General features: G+C 41.0%; 1 protein-coding gene across 2 annotated transcripts in view; it reads right to left on the minus strand.

The window, feature by feature from the left end:
• LCLAT1 (lysocardiolipin acyltransferase 1) overlaps window positions 1-16,623 on the minus strand; it is a 259,254-nt gene that overhangs the window by 138,334 nt on the left and 104,297 nt on the right. For both annotated transcript variants that reach the window (XM_073214747.1, XM_073214754.1), the window contains exon 2: window positions 5,554-5,722. In XM_073214747.1, the coding sequence (XP_073070848.1) occupies window positions 5,554-5,718 (165 nt within the window). In that variant the 5' untranslated portion in view covers window positions 5,719-5,722. The remainder of the gene's footprint in view (window positions 1-5,553; window positions 5,723-16,623) is intronic.

Genomic DNA, 16,623 nt, shown 5'->3' on the forward strand with positions numbered 1-16,623 from the left:
CTGAAATGACTAGATGGGCTTCCCTGACAACTGACCCTTCCCTCTGGCAGCCATTACAAAGTGCCCATCATGCCTCAGGGAACCAGCCACTTCTGGATTGGCTGACAGCAGCCATCAGGGCAGTTTGGCCTAACCAGGGTGATTTACCATACTTAACCCACTACCTAGAAAATGTATGCAGAGCTCCAGCAGGTATTACAGGAATTGGGCACGAAAAATACCATCTATAATATGGACCCCCAGGGTCCCGATGAGGAGTTGTTCACTGCAGGAATGAGAAATCTGGTGCTGCATACAGCTACCCCATCTCTCTTTGGGTCCCTAGTGACTATTCTCGCCTCCCACACAGGGCAACCCATAAGTGAGGTTACTCATACTTTATCAGATCTAGGGGAGATTGAAACAATAAGAGCATAGAAGATAGTATGGGCTATGACTGAAAGGAGAGGTGAAAAAGGCCCTGTGAAGGTCTTGAGGAGCCAGATGTGGGTTGACTTGATAAAAGCGGGGGTAGTGAGAAAAAAGCTTGATAGGATCTTGTTAGAACTGTGACACCAATTAAAGCCAGAGCAGCAGTTTTAGCCGCTGAAGTCCAGGACACAGAAGCCAGAGTCAAAGCCTCAAGTTCAGCCTGTGTCCTTGAAAAACTTCCTGGGGCACAGTACTCAGGCTCTGCCTGGGCCCTCATCCCCACAGGACAACAATTGGGCATTGTGGTTAAACTGAGGTGGGGGGTCAAGGTCCCCGCCTTGGGGGACATGCTGGGGACCAGAGGCCACATGTTCAATTAGCAATTCATTGGTCCCCTGTGAATGTACAACATGGTCCGGTGCTGGTGGACACAGGAGCTGAATATTCTCCATTTATGACAACCCTCAGTGTTTTCCTGGGACCCCTGCTATGATAGAAGGCTATGGGGATAAGGCAATTAGAGGGAAGAAAGCCCAAATCCCACTGGGGATAGGGAATTTACCCCAAAGGAGTATACTGTGCACATTTCTCCCATCCCTGAATATATTTTGGGGGTAGATATCCTGCAGGGCCTGTGATTACAGACCACTGCAGGTGAGTTCAGAGTGAGGGTACATGTGGTAAAGGCAGTTCTGAAGGGACATGCTTAGCACCCACCTGTAGCTCTGCCTGTACGTAGGCAAGTGACAAAAATTGGAGAAGGTGGGCATCATAAAGCCCACTCATAGTCCTTTTAATTCCCCAGTGTGGCCAGTGAAAAAGCGAGATGGCTCCTGGCATATGACGGTGGACTACAGGGAACTGAATAAAGTCACATCTCTTCTGCATGCTGCTCTTCCCTCAAGAGCAGCCCTTATGGACACCCTCAGTCATGAATTAGGGACGTATCATTATGTTGTGGACCTTGCTGATGCTTTCTTCTCTATTGACCTAGCACAGAGAAGTCAGGAACAGTTTGCCTTCACATGGGAAGGCTGGCAGGGGACATTCACTGTCCTTCCACAGGGATACCTCCACAGTCCCACTGTTTGTCACAGACTTGTAGCCCAGGACTTGACCACATGAAATAAACGGCAAATGGTGCAGCTGTATTACTACACTGATGATATTATGCTCACATTCAACTCCCTTGCAGATTTAGAAGGGGAAGTCCCTAGACTGCTGCAACATCTATAGGAGAAAGGATGGGCTGTGAACAGCACCAGGGTTCAGGGACCTGGCTTGTCAGTAAAGCTCTTGGGGGTTGTCTGGTCAGGTAAACCTAAAGTATTCCAGAAGCAGTGATAGACAAGTCCCAGGCTTTCTCTACCCCTACCACTGTGGCAGTATGACAAGGGTTTTGGGGTCTTTTGGGCTACTGGAGAGTGTTTATCCTGCACTTGGCACAAATTCTGAAGACCTTATACTAGTTGGTATGAAAGGGCATCAGGTGGAACTGGGATGAGACATGTGCACCTGCCTTTACTGCTGCTAAGTGGAAAACAGGAAGAACCTGCTTGTCAACCATTGGTAGCCTAGAGAAATGCCCCTAGACCTGAAGATGCTTGGTATACAGTCAGCTCCAGTTGAGGACAGCCCCCGAAGTGGAGGGCTGTGGGTTTCTAATCTAAGACCTAGACAATATGGATGGAGGAGGGAGAGGGGAAGAGCAGCCAACGGGCTGAGTTGCAGACAGTATGGCATATGATCACCCAGGAGCCGTCCCCTATAGTTGTGTGCACTGACAGATGCGCTGTCTATTGGGGCTTGACTGTGTGGCTACCGACATGGTACCATGCCAACTGGATGTTTGTCACCAGCCCCTTTGGGGGCAAGAGCTGTGGCAAGACCTATGAGTCTCTGGTCAGACTACGACAGTTACTGAATATCATGTGACTGGCCATTTGCCTTTGGCATCTCCAGGGAATGAAGAAGCAGACACATTGGCCCAGGTGCGCTGGCTAGAAGGAAAGCCTGCCTCAGATGCGACCCAATGGTTACATCAGTGTTTATTGCATGTGGGGCAAAAGACAATGTGGGCTGTCGTTGACCTTTGAAAAAATCAGCAGAGCCTGGAAGGAGTGCCTTGTGTGCTCTAAGAGAGAATTACACCAAGTTCCGCAGCAACATCGGACAATAGTAAGGGGGCCGATTTCCTTTGCCAGATGGCAGAGAGACCATATTGGGCCTCTGCCCATGTCAGAAGAATATTGGTATGCTATGACTTGTATGGACACAACTACTGGCCTGTTGGTTGCTTTTCCTGCACATCATGCAGATCAGCAAATGATCAAAAGGACCCTAGAGCATATCTTTGCAACCTATGGCCAGCCAAAGGTGACTGAGAGTGATCCAGGCACCCATTTCACTGGATATGCATTACAAGAATGGGAACAGCAATTATGAAAAAACGTGAAGTTTCATGTACCATATAACTCTACCAGGGCAGGGATGATAGAGAGGTACAAATGGTTTGTTGAAATCTGGGCTGAAGTCAGGACACCAATAGTCTATAGGGCTGGTGAGTCCACTTATGGACAGTGCTATGGCATTTGAATGAGAAGTCCCGAAAAGGAGACTTGAACCCTGTGGATATGCTAACACATACTGCTGCTTCTCCTATACAACGTAAGTGCAAACCAAAGACGAGTTATTGAAGCCAGGATATGGCCAGCAGAGCAACATCCTGCTGTCAGCAGCTACTACATTAAACCCAGGAGACACTGTTGAATGGATGTGGCCCTGGACATTTCAACACATGGACCAGTGATGGCTGGCCCTTCTGGCACCTTGGTGGAAAAGTCTGGAAGCTGACCTCCTGTGTATTCCTGGAGTAACAGCAGAGTAGTCCTGAAAGATCACAGTAGTGTACCCAAAACGCCCAGGAGGTAAGAGCATCTTATGGGGAAGTTTTGTTTTAGCTTTACGGCCAGTGCATGTACCTCCCGTAGCCCTATATATTGACCCATATGTAATTCCCACAGGAAGGGGGGTGAAGGTCTGGTATACTAGTCCAGGATGAGATCCCATTTCTGCCACTGTTCTATCACAGGACCACTCTCTTGAATGTATCCTACCTGATGGACAAGATTTGCCTATGCTGGTATTATTGAAACATGTACCATATTGCCCTTAAGGTTATTTTCTTCTACAATCCCTGTGGCCTGGATGCACCCCCTGGCTGCAGCTGCTGTGTTATAACTGCTCTTAACACCCTACCCTTCCAGCTACCGACTGTCTGTGGAACGGGCAGCTATGGACTTGATCTGCATAGGACTTTATTTGAACCTAGCTGAATCCTCCAGACTGAGGATTATCATGACTTTATGGTATTAATCTGGTTATAATGCTTCAGTTTTTTCGCACAGGGGCCACTGTGGAAGGTGAGAAATGAGTAGATTGTAAGGGGAGATTTCTGGAGGGGTGGGCTGTGGGTAAAACTGCAATATTTCCAGAATCTCTAGCCTGGCTTTAGTGCATCTCTGTACAATGGGTGTTCCCAGGGGGTAGAGAAGAGTAGTCCATCTCTGTATCAACAGGTAATTACAAGGGCAAGCAAGGGCTTATCTGGACCAGAGAGGTTGGGTTGGGCCTGTTTCTTCTGCAGCCTGGTCACGAGAGACACAGAGGAGCAGATGTAGATGACTGCTCGTAAGAAATAAACTTTATTTCTCCCTTTGACTGATTTGGGTTTCAAAGGTGTTTTGCCCCAGGATTTTCCCCTGGAGTTACATATAGTTCAACAATAACATACAAAATTATTTGTCAGTGAGAATAGTCAGAAAAAGTTCAAAAATCTACAACTTGGTTTAAAAAATTAGAACTTTTAAGGTAGAAGGGAAAACAAAATGCTATGAACTTGAGATTCTAATGCAGAAGACATTTTTTAAAACCAGACATTCAAACTGGTTAAGAAGTACCCAGTAAGAATCATGCAGCTTCACGAAGAAATATACAGACTCTATTCTGCTCAGTTCAAAAGCAAATCTCTAAAGAACCTCATGATATATAGATGATTCTAATTATTCACTTTTCAGGATTTAGAAGAATAGTCAGAATATGTCACCATCAACTTTACCAATACCGTTGAGGTAAACTTCTTGCTTTTATTTTAAAGCCATTTTGGTAGCCTATTTAACTTTAATCTCTTGTTACTTAACAATGGGAACGAATACCACACTTAAGAAGTGCAGTCTGCCTAAGGGGAAATAGACAAATTAAAAAGAATCAGGCCAAATGGGACCTTTAACAACAGAAGAAAGCTGATTCCCTCCTTGTTTTCCTTCTGGGGTGTATACTCATCACCTGTACTATGACAGGCCAAGAAGCCCAGTAACTTTAAGTTCTAGCTGTTGCTCAGAAAAATTAAAGTACAGAACAGTCTCAGGAAATTAAACCTGTTTAAGGTAAAGGCAACTGCATACACCTCCATTTTTGGAGAAGGAGCCTTAGATTGGCAGCAACAGGGGAGGGCTCAAGTCCCAACAAGGGAAGAAACTGGACTGGAATCCTACAGCTCATGATCAGAGGGAGAGGTGTTCAAAGCAGTATGCACTAACCAGGCAGAAAACTCTGGCTGGTCTAAAAATCTACTACACATTCCATATGCATGCACTTTTTTTACCTTACAGATGCTGTTAACAGAGCCCAAAGATAGGAAATCATTCATTCCTAAATTCTGTGCTTATTGGGAAGAATCACATCACATCAAGATCACAAGTTTAAAAGTAGTCTATCTGAATGTCAATTTTTGTCACTGTTTTGTTAAATGGAAATCAAAATAAAATCAAGAAAATTCTTCTGTTGGTATCTTTAAATTTGTGCCTTTTACTATATGCAAATTATCTCTCAATGAAGAAAAATAAAAAAATTCATGAGGAATAGTAAAAGAAACTCTTAATTTTGGAACATACCTCTTAGATATTTTACTTCAAGGACATGAATTATTTTTATTTCTCTCTAGTTCTTCTATTTCTCACTTTCAATGCTAATACACCTCTTACAACAAGGAAGGATTTACATTTCTTCTAACATTTGACTAAATCTAATTCTAACAAAATAAAAATCAGCAGACTGGGTCTCCTTCTCTGGAGGGCTACTTACCACAGGTAACGTGAGCCAGGTTGCCACAAGGCGGTTGTTGATCCAGCGATACCATGATGGGCTTATAAGCATCAACGGTAAAAAGGGACCTAGCATGAAAATGCTTCCAAAAAAGCTCCCCCAAAACAGAGTGAGTATAAAGTAAATCCCCTTCCATGACACCATGATTCTGAAAGACACAAAAAAAATTTTTTTAAGTGGATAGGCTTTGCTCACTGTACATATAACTGCCTAAATCCAATACCAAAATAACGCATGAAATAATCTTTAATTATAAGGCTACAGAAGAGGTTCTGATAAAGGAGCCGGAATACCACAGAGGTAACCCCCTTGCGTGTCCTAACAAGTGACCAGAGCTTTAGAAGCTGACACTCAACAGAGTTAAATGTCTGACCTTCACCCCAAAAGCTGTCTAGTTTAAAAAGGCTTTTGTGTTTTATCTGATTAGTATAAACATAAACCTTTACATTTTCATTACTAGGATGTTATCCAAGACAAAATATTAAAATATTTCAGAGTTCCTTATATCCTATAAAAAGTAGACTTAACGGACTAAGAACTGCAGAACAGCTTTCTAAGGGTAACTATGCTAAGGATGATGGCAACTTTACACTACACTAACAATTCTTTTTGAATTGTTAGTTCTTCACATTAGAACCTAAAAGGAATATCTTTGGGCAAATGGTCTTAAACTGGCTCTTTATGAGCTAAAAGGTTAAGTAGAAGTCAGACTCCTCCCTCATTTCCCTAAAAGATTCCTTTTGGGGGTCCTCATCAGAAGAATGTAATACTGATGTTTTAAACTGCTGGAAGAAGTTGAAAATGAATAATCAAACATTTTATTTTACCGCCTGGACTATATTAAATAGGCTAGGTGGTAAACAAAATATGATTTTATTTCTTTTGGTATCTTTACATTTGTACCTTTTGCTGTATGTAAATTATCTCTCAATGAAGATTTTTAGATTCATGAGGAATATTAAAAGAAACTCTTGGGGAGGCGGAGCCAAGACGGTGGCGTGAGTAGAGCAGCAGAAATCTCCTCCCAAAACCACATATATCTATGAAAATATAACAAAAGATAACTCTTCCTAAAATAGAGACCAGAGGACACAGGACAACATCCAGACCACATCCACACCTGCGAGAACACAGCGCCTCGTGAAGGGGATAAGATACAAGCCCCAGCCCGGCGGGACCCGAGCACCCCTCCCCTCAGCTCCTGTTGGGAGAAGAGGAGTCAGAAGGGAGGGAGAAGGAGCCAAGGAATACTGAACACCCAGCACCAGCCATCCGGACCAGAGCGCAGACACACTGCATGCGCAGGATCCTGGATACTAGGGAAACAGGGCGGCAGGACCGGTGAGTGGGTGCCTGAGGCCGACGCCGGAGAACAAAGAAACGGGAGCGGCCTTTTTTTTTTCTTTTTTTTTTTTTGGGCAACTGCTTTTTGGAACTCTTAAAGGGACAGGAACGCCAATACCAGGGAAACAGGGAAGCAAGACTGGTGAGCGGGTGCCTGAGACCAGCGCCTGAGGACAAAGAAAATCGCGAGTTTTTCTTTTTCTTTTTAATTATTTATTTAAATGTTTTTTCTTTTGTTGTTGCTGTTGTTGTTTTAGTTTGGAGAGTGCTTTTTGGAAGTCTTAAAGGGGAAGGGCAGGACACTAAGTCCAGAGGCAGGGAATCTGGGGATCTCTGGGCTATCTAACCCCCTGGGCAGCAGGGAGCACAGAGGCCCCTTACGGAGATAAATAGACTCCCAGCAGCTCCCCCTCTAACGGGGCTCCACCATTTTGGAGCAGCAGCCCGAGCTAGGTCACACCCACAGCAACAGCAGAGATAAACTCCATACCAGCTGGGCAGGAAGCAGAAGCCCTTTCTGTGCACAGCTGCCCAGCACAAGCCACTAGAGGTCGCTATTCTCCCAGCAGAGGAAGGCAACAAACCAAGAAGGAAAGCTCTTTTAGCCGTCACTTGTACCAGCTCTGCAAACGATCTCTATCACCATGAAAAGGCAAAACTACAGGCAGACAAAGATCACAGAGACAACACCTGAGAAGGAGACAGACCTAACCAGTCTTCCTGAAAAAGAATTCAAAATAAAAATCATGAACATGCTGACAGAGATGCAGAGAAAAATGCAAGAGCAATGGGATGAAGTTAGGAGGGAGATCACAGATGTCAGGAAGGAGATCACAGAAGTGAAACAAACCCCGAAAGGATTTATAAGCAGAAAGGATAAGATGCAAGAGGCCACGGAAGGAATAGAAACCAGAGAACAGGAACGTATAGAAGCTGACATAGAGAGAGATAAAAGAATCTCCAGGAATGAAACAATACTAAGAGAACTATATGACCAATCCCAAAGGAACAATATCCGTATTATAGGGGTACCAGAAGAAGAAGAGAGAGGAAAAGGGATGGAAAGTCTCTTTGAAGAAATAATTGCTGAAAACTTTCCCAAACTAGGGGAGGAAATAATCGAACAGACCACAGAAATACAAAGAACCCCCCAACAGAAAGGATCCAAGGAGGACAACACCAAGACACATAATAATTAAAATTGCAAGGATCAAGGACAAGAAAAGAGATTTGAAGGCAGCTAGAGAGAAAAGGGTCACCTATAAAGAAAAACCCATCAGGCTAACATCAGACTTCTTGACAGAAACCCTGCAAGCCAGAAGAGAATGGCATGATATATTTAATGCAATAAAACAGAAGGGCCTTGAACCAAGGATACTGTATCCACTACGACTATCATTTAAATATGATGGCGGGATTAAACAATTCCCAGACATGCAAAAGCTGAGGGAATTTGCTTCCCACAAAACACCTCTACAGGGCATCTTACAGGAACTGCTCTAGATGGGAGCACTCCTAAAAAGAGCACAGAAAAAAACATACAACATATGAAGAATGGAGGAGGAGGAATAAGAAGAGAGAGAAGAAAAGAATCTCCGAACAGTGTATATAACAGCTCAATAAGCGAGCTAAGTTAGGCAGAAAGATACTAAAGAAGCTAACCTTGAACCTTTGGTAACCACGAATCTAAAGCCTGCAATGGCAATAAGTACATATCTCTCAATAGTCACCCTAAATGTAAATGGACATAATGCACCAATAAAAAGACACAGAGTAATAGAATGGATAAAAAAGCAAGACCCATCTATATGCTGCTTACAAGAAACTCACCTTAAACCCAAAGACAAGCACGGACTAAAAGTCAAGGGATGGAAAAACATATTTCAGGCAAACAACAGTGAGAAGAAAGCAGGGGTTGCAGTACTAATATCAGACAAAATAGACTTCAAAACAAAGAAAGTAACAAGAGCTAAAGAAGGACACTACATAATGATAAAGGGCTCAGTCCAACAAGAGGATATAACCCTTCTAAATATATGTGCACCCAACACAGGAGCACCAGCATATGTGAAACAAATACTAACAGAACTAAATAGGGAAACAGACTGCAATACATTCATTTTAGGAGAATTCAACACACCACTCACCCCAAAGGATAGATCCACCAGGCAAAAAATAAGTTAGGACACACAGGCACTGAACAACACACTAGAACAGATGGACCTAATAGACATCTATAGAACTATACATCGAAAAGCAACAGGATATACATTCTTCTCAAGTGCACATGGAACATTCTCCAGAATAGACCACATACTGGCTCACAAAAAGATCCTCAGTAAATTCCAAAATATTGAAATTCTACCAACCAATTTTTCAGACCACAAAGGCATAAAAGTAGAAATAAATTCTACAAAGAAAACAAAAAGGCTCACAAACACATGGAGGCTTAACAACATGCTACTAAATAATCAATGGATCAATGAACAAATCAAAATAGAGATCAAGGAATATATAGAAACAAATGACAACAACAACACAAAGCCCCAACTTCTGTGGGACGCAGTGAAAGCAGTCTTAAGAGTATGTAGCAATCCAGACACACTTGAAGAAGGAAGAACAATCCCAAATGAATACTCTAACATCACAATTATCGAAACTGGAAAAATAAGAACTAATGAGGCCTAAAGTCAGCAGAAGGAGGGACATAATAAAGATCAGAGAGGAAATAAACGAAATTGAGAAGAATAAAACAATAGCAAAAATCAACGAAACCAAGAGCTGGTTCTTTGAGAAAATAAACAAAATAGATAAGCCTCTAGCCAAACTTATTAAGAGAAAAAGAGAATAAACACAAATCAACATAATCAAAAATGAGAATGGAAAAATCACGACAGACTCCACAGAAATACAAAGAATTATTAAAGACTACCATGAAAACCTATATGCCAACAAGCTGGAAAACCTAGAAGAAATGGACAACTTCCTAGAAAAATACAACCTCCAAAGACTGACAAGGAAGAAACACAAAAGTTAAACAAACCAATTACGAGCAAAGAAATTGAAACGGTAATCAAAAAAACTACCCAAGAACAAAACCCCGGGGCCGGACGGATTTACCTCGGAATTTTATCAGACACACAGAGAAGACATAATACCCATTCTCTTTAAAGTGTTCCAAAAAATAGAAGAGGAGGGAATACTCCCAAACTCATTCTATGAAGCCAACATCACCCTAATACCAAAACCAGGCAAAGACCCCACCAAAAAAGAAAATTACAGACCAATATCCCTGATGAATGTAGATGCAAAAATACTCAATAAAATATTAGCAAACAGAATTCAACAGCATATCAAAAGGATCATACACCATGACCAAGTGGGATTCATTCCAGGGATGCAAAGATGGTACAAAATTCAAAAATCTATCAACATCATCCACCACAACAACCAAAATAAAGACAAAAACCACATGATCATCTCCATAGATGCTGAAAAAGCATTTGACAAAACTCAACATCCATTCATGATAAAAACTCTCAGCAAAATGGGAATAGAGGGCAAGTATCTCAACATAATAAAGGCCATATATGATAAACCCACAGCCAGCATTATACTGAACAGCGAGAAGCTGAAAGCATTTCCTCTGAGATCGGGAACTAGACAGGGATGCCCACTCTCCCCACTGTTATTTAACATAGTACTAGAGGTCCTAGCCATGGCAATCAGACAAAACAAAGAAATACAAGGAATCCAGATTGGTAAAGAAGAAGTTAAACTGTCACTATTTGCAGATGATATGATATTGTACATAAAAAACCCTAAAGACTCCACTCCAAAACTACTAGAACTGATATCGTAATACAGCAAAGTTGCAGGATACAAAATTAACACACAGAAATCTGTAGGTTTCCTATACACTAACAATGAACGAATAGAAAGAGAAGTCAGGAAAACAATTCCATTCACAATTGCATCCAAAAGAATAAAATACCTAGGAATAAACCTAACCAAAGAAGTGAAAGACCTATACCCTGAAAACTACAAGTCACTCTTAAGAGAAATTAAAGGGGACACTAACAAATGGAATCTCATCCCATGCTCATGGCTAGGAAGAATTAATATCGTCAAAATGGCCATCCTGCCCAAAGTAATATACAGATTTGATGCAATCCCTATCAAATGACCAGCAACATTCTTCAATGAACTGGAACAAATGATTAAAAAATTCATAGGGAAACACCAAAGACCCCGAATAGCCAAAGCAATCCTGGAAAAGAAGAATAAAGTAGGGGGGATCTCACTCCCCAACTTCAAGTTCTACTACAAAGCCATAGTAATCAAGACAATTTGGTACTGGCACAAGAACAGAGCCACAGACCAGTGGAACAGATTAGAGACTCCAGAAATTAACCCAAACATATATGGTCAATTAATATTTGATAAAGGAGCCATGGACATACAATGGCGAAATGACAGTCTCTTCAACAGATGGTGCTGGCAAAATTGGACAGCTACATGCAGGAGAATGAAACTGGAACATTGTCTAACCCCATATACAAAGGTAAACTCAAAATGGATCAAAGACCTGAATGTAAGTCATGAAAACATAAAACTCTTAGAAAAAAACATAGGCAAAAACCATTTAGAGATAAACATGTCTGACCTCTTCTTGAACATATCTCCCTGGGCAAGGAAAACAACAGCAAAAATAAACAAGTGGGACTATATTAAGCTGAAAAGCTTCTGTACAGCAAAAGACACCATCAATAGAACAAAAAGGAACCCTACAGTATGGGAGAATATATTTGTAAATGACAGATCCGATAAAGGCCTGACGTCCAAAATATATAAAGAGCTCACACGCCTCAACAAACAAAAAACAAATAATGCAATTAAAAAATGGGCAGAGAAGCTGAACAGACACTTCTCCAAAAAAGAAATACAGATGGCCAACAGACACATGAAAAGATGCTCCACATCGCTAATTATCAGAGAAATGCAAATTAAAACCACAATGAGATATCACCTCACACCAGTAAGGATGGCTGCCATCCAAAAGACAAACAACAACAAATGTTGAAGAGGCTGTGGAGAAAGGGGAACCCTCCTACACTGTTGGTGGGAATGTAAATTAGTTCAACCATTGTGGAAAGCAGTATGGAGGTTCATCAAAATGCTCGAAACAGACCTACCATTTGACCCAGGAATTCCACTCCTAGGAATTTACCCTAAGAACGCAGCAATCCAGTTTGAGAAAGACAGATGCACCCCTATGTTTATCGCAGCACTATTTACAATAGCCAAGAATTGGAAGCAACCTAAATGTCCATTGGTAGATGAATGGATAAAGAAGATGTGGTACATATACACAATGGAATACTACTCAGCCATAAGAAGAGGGCAAATCCTACCATTTGCAGCAACATGGATGGAGCTGGAGGGTATTATGCTCAGTGAAATAAGTCAAGCGGAGAAAGAGAAATACCAAATGATTTCACTCATCTGTGGAGTATAAGAACAAAGGAAAAACTGAAGGAACAAAACAGCAGTGGAATTACAGAAACCAAAAATGGACTAGCAGGTACCAAAGAGAAAGGGACTGGGGAGGATGAGTGGGTAGGGAGGAGTAAGCGGGGGGCAAGAAGAAAGGGCGTATTAAGATTAGCATGCATGGGGGGGTGGGAGAAGGGGAGGGCTGTACAACACAGAGAAGACAAGTAGTGATTCTACAACATTTTGCTATGCTGATGGACAGTGACTTTAAAGTGGTTTATAGGGGGCACCTGATATAGGGAAGAGACTAGTAAACATAATATTCTTCGTGTAAGTGTAGATTAAAGATTTTAAAAAAAAGAAAGAAAAGGGGGATTACTCCTTGATAGGATAAAACTAACGGTAAATCAACGATTAATGCATGCTTTAAATATCCTTAATTTTGATCACTTAAAGGGTTTCAGATGATTGGCTATGGAGGTACACTTTCTGATAATATTCGTTTCTCTTAAAAAAAAAAAGCAGTTCCTGTGTGGTGACCTCCAATGAGTTCTACACAATGGTATAAAGGGCATATCAAAGTGTGGACAAAGGGTCTATTTGTGTTTATACAGAGGATCAAAGCCTAATTTGGCTACCCAGAAAATGAACTAAGATACGATATGAAGAACTTCCAACATCAGCACTCTCTGGAAGAATCCTACCAGAAGATGATCATCAAAAAGCCTCCACAGGGATCCAGACGATGCTGCGGTTGTGGCTGCATCCACCCGACCGTCTCCTGGACTTGCCATAGGAATGAGGAGGGAGGTATCTAGGCTGGCATGTGCATACAGTGAGACAACGAATTTGACCGGATCTGTACTGTTGGAACTCAACCAGGAGTTGGGAGGGGTGCAAGGTGTAGCACTCCAAAATCTTATGACTATAGACTATCTACGGTTAAAAGAACATATGGGATGTGAACAGATCCCAGAAATGGGTTGCTTTAATTTGTCTGATTTCTCTCAGACTGTTCAAGTACAGTTGGACAATATCCATCATATCATAGACAAATTTTCACAAATGCCTAGGGTGCCTAACTGGTTTTCTTGGCTTCACTGGAGATGGATGGTAATTATAGATTTGCTTTGTTTATGTCACCGTATTCCTATTATGTTAATATGTGAGCACAAGTTAGTTAGCAGTTTAAAACCTATACATGCTGAAGTTACTCTACAAGAAGATATGTCTAAGAAATAATCCTCCCATGTTTTCTTCCATATGCTACCTCTATGGCTTTTCTTCTTCCTTCCTAATTACAACCCTTAAATAGAATTCGTGCCTCATATCGAATTTACCGAGTATCATAATTCCTCCAAGTGGTAAAGATACCTCAAGACAAATGCTGGGCATGGAAGCCACAGGGCATAAATCTGCAAAGAAGTAAAAAGCTAACCTTTTCAAACAATATGGCTTCTCTCTCACTTACCAACTTTACATTTCCCTGTATGGTCCCAGAAGATGACTGGTTAGCCAGAGACGGGTAAGATTCCTCAAGGGAGGAACAACCTAAGACAGGCACAGTCGCAGGGGGGCCATCAGGTGAGAAATTGGGGATCAACAGAGGTGAGGCTTAGAACCTCACCCCCTCTGTTTTGAGAGAAATCTTCTGCATCCGTGGATGTTTTAATGCCCTTGTGTAGCTTGGATTAACACATAGTCTATAGGCACACACCTGATCATCTACAATTGCTCTCTTACAACACTAAACTATGTTTTATACCTTTATCTTGCATCTACCTACCAGTTCAGCATTTTATTAAAAATAAAAATAATAATAATAAAGGGAGAAATGTGGGATCCACATATAAATCAAGTATAAAAATCAAACGAATATTCATATTTGACCTGATTGTTTATAGTTCATAATGCGTGACCAAAACCGAAAGTTTCTGTGATGACTCACCTTGTACTGTTCACCATGTAAGAACTTATTCACAATTTAAGAATTTGTTCACCATGTAAGAACTTGTTCATTATGCTTCAGAAGACTGGAGACTGACAAGAATTAGGCTTGAGATGGATTAATGATTGTGCATTGAGCATTGACTCCCCTATACAGAATTTTATTGTTGTTAACAACCATTTCATCAATAAATATGAGAGAGGCCCTCTCAAAAAAAAAAAAGAAACTCTTAATTTTGGGATATACCTCTTAGACATTTTACTTCAAGGATTTGAATTATTTTTATTTCTCTCCAGTTTTTGTATTTCTCCCTTTCAATGCTGATATGCCTCTTACATAACAGGAAGGATTTACATTTCTTCTAACGACTAAATCTAACTCTAGCAAAATAAGAATCAGCAGAAATATGGTTTGATTCAGGTAATGAAACTGTTGGAAACATTAAAAGTATAAAAACAATAACAGCCTTAAAATTGATACATTAAAAAAGGTGCTCAGTGATCAAGATCTTTGAATATTTAAAAATGTTTCAAATGTGAAGGTGCTGTAAAAATATGTAAGACAAGAAAACAGATCAAATCCCTTAACAACACAGTATCTGGGTACTGAGTATATTTTTAAATCTCTACCAATACTTGACAGTATGTGTACAAAATCCTTCGAAGTATAAATAGGCTGAATATTTGTTAAGAACTAGATTTTTGATAAACTCTAGATCTGAACTTCTAAGAAGCAGAGTGAGGGCAGAGTAAGAGCCCTGCAAAGCAGAGCTCACACAGGGCCTGGAATGGCTTGTGCCCTACGCACCCACACCTTTGCTTTCTCTGAGGCTCAGGTCCTCTTCGCATTTAAAGATACTGTAGATGGCTTCTCTCCGGTCTTTAACTTAAAGCTTTTTTTTAACAGAGGGAAGAAAAAATAAACATGTAAATTCAGTATTCTCAATCCCTACACTTCCTTTTATATCAACACAAATAAAACTGCAAGGCCGCTACTCTGTTTGAAAACCCTGTGACCACCTTTTTTGATCTACTCTTTGTGTCTGCCCATCAGCCATTACCTACTTCTATGTTTCGACACTACCCCTGAACTCCTGAAAAGCTGTACTTCACATTGTATCCATACATACCTATGTTCCCATCAAAGCCTCTGACATGCTTCTTCCTCACTAAACTAATTCTCATTTCATAGGATTAAAAGACAAAAAAAATATATAGATAAAGGAGCTTAGACATCATCTAATAACTTATCACTTTACAGTGATGAAGCTGAGAACCAGAAAAGCTAAGACAACTTTCTTAAATCCACGTAATCCATTAATACCATCAGGTCTTTTCTGCCTTCTGCTACTTATACTTTGCCATGTTACCTTCCTCCTGCTAAGGGCTAGGAATCAGAGAACTCTATCAACTTTTACATATGTATTTAAACATAAGACTTCAACAGACAGAAGGGATGTGTCACATGAAAATACTGGGATTACTGAGAGCAAGTCTAATCTGAAATTACTTTTCCATCCTACTCCTGTGTCTTCCCGAACCTCTCAATAATTTATTTAGTGATTCAAGAAACATTCAAAGAGATTCCTACTGTGTACCAGGCACTGTGCTTGTCACCTGGGGACACCATAGTGAAGATGACAGTCATATTGAGCTCTCACAAATCTAATGGTCTCTCCAGCTCCATCTTCTGAACTCCCGAAATCTTCCAAGTCTCAAGGGTTTGATAGAAAAGTTAGTTAAGAGTTAGGTTAGCTACACACTTATTTCGAATAGCTAATACTGAAGGGAAAAATGCAATACCAAGCACTGGTGAGGATGCACCGCAATCAGAACTCGCATACGTTGCTAGTGCAAATGCTAAGTGGTAAGACCAGTCTGGAAAACAGTTGGGCAGTTTCTTAAAAGTACACTTAACCCAGCCATGCCGCTACTGAATATCCAGGACAAATGAAAGCTTACATTGACACAAAAGCCTGTACACATAGTGAGTGAAAGAAGGTATGATTTCATTTATATGACATTCTAGAAAGGGCAAAACTATAGGAAAGGGAAACAGATCTGTGATTGCCAAAGGTTAGGGGTGGGGGAAGGGTTTGACCATGAAGGGGCAGCACAAGGGAAGTTTGGGGGTTGAGGAAACAGTTCTGTTTCTTGATTGTAGTGATGATTACAAGGCTATGTACTTCAAACTCACAGAACATTATATATAAAAATTAATTATGTGTGTAGATAAAAAAATAAGCTTTGTGAGATAAAATC

The sequence above is a fragment of the Manis javanica genome, chromosome 1 (genome assembly GCF_040802235.1).
Source record: "Manis javanica isolate MJ-LG chromosome 1, MJ_LKY, whole genome shotgun sequence".
Classification (NCBI taxonomy): domain Eukaryota; kingdom Metazoa; phylum Chordata; class Mammalia; order Pholidota; family Manidae; genus Manis; species Manis javanica.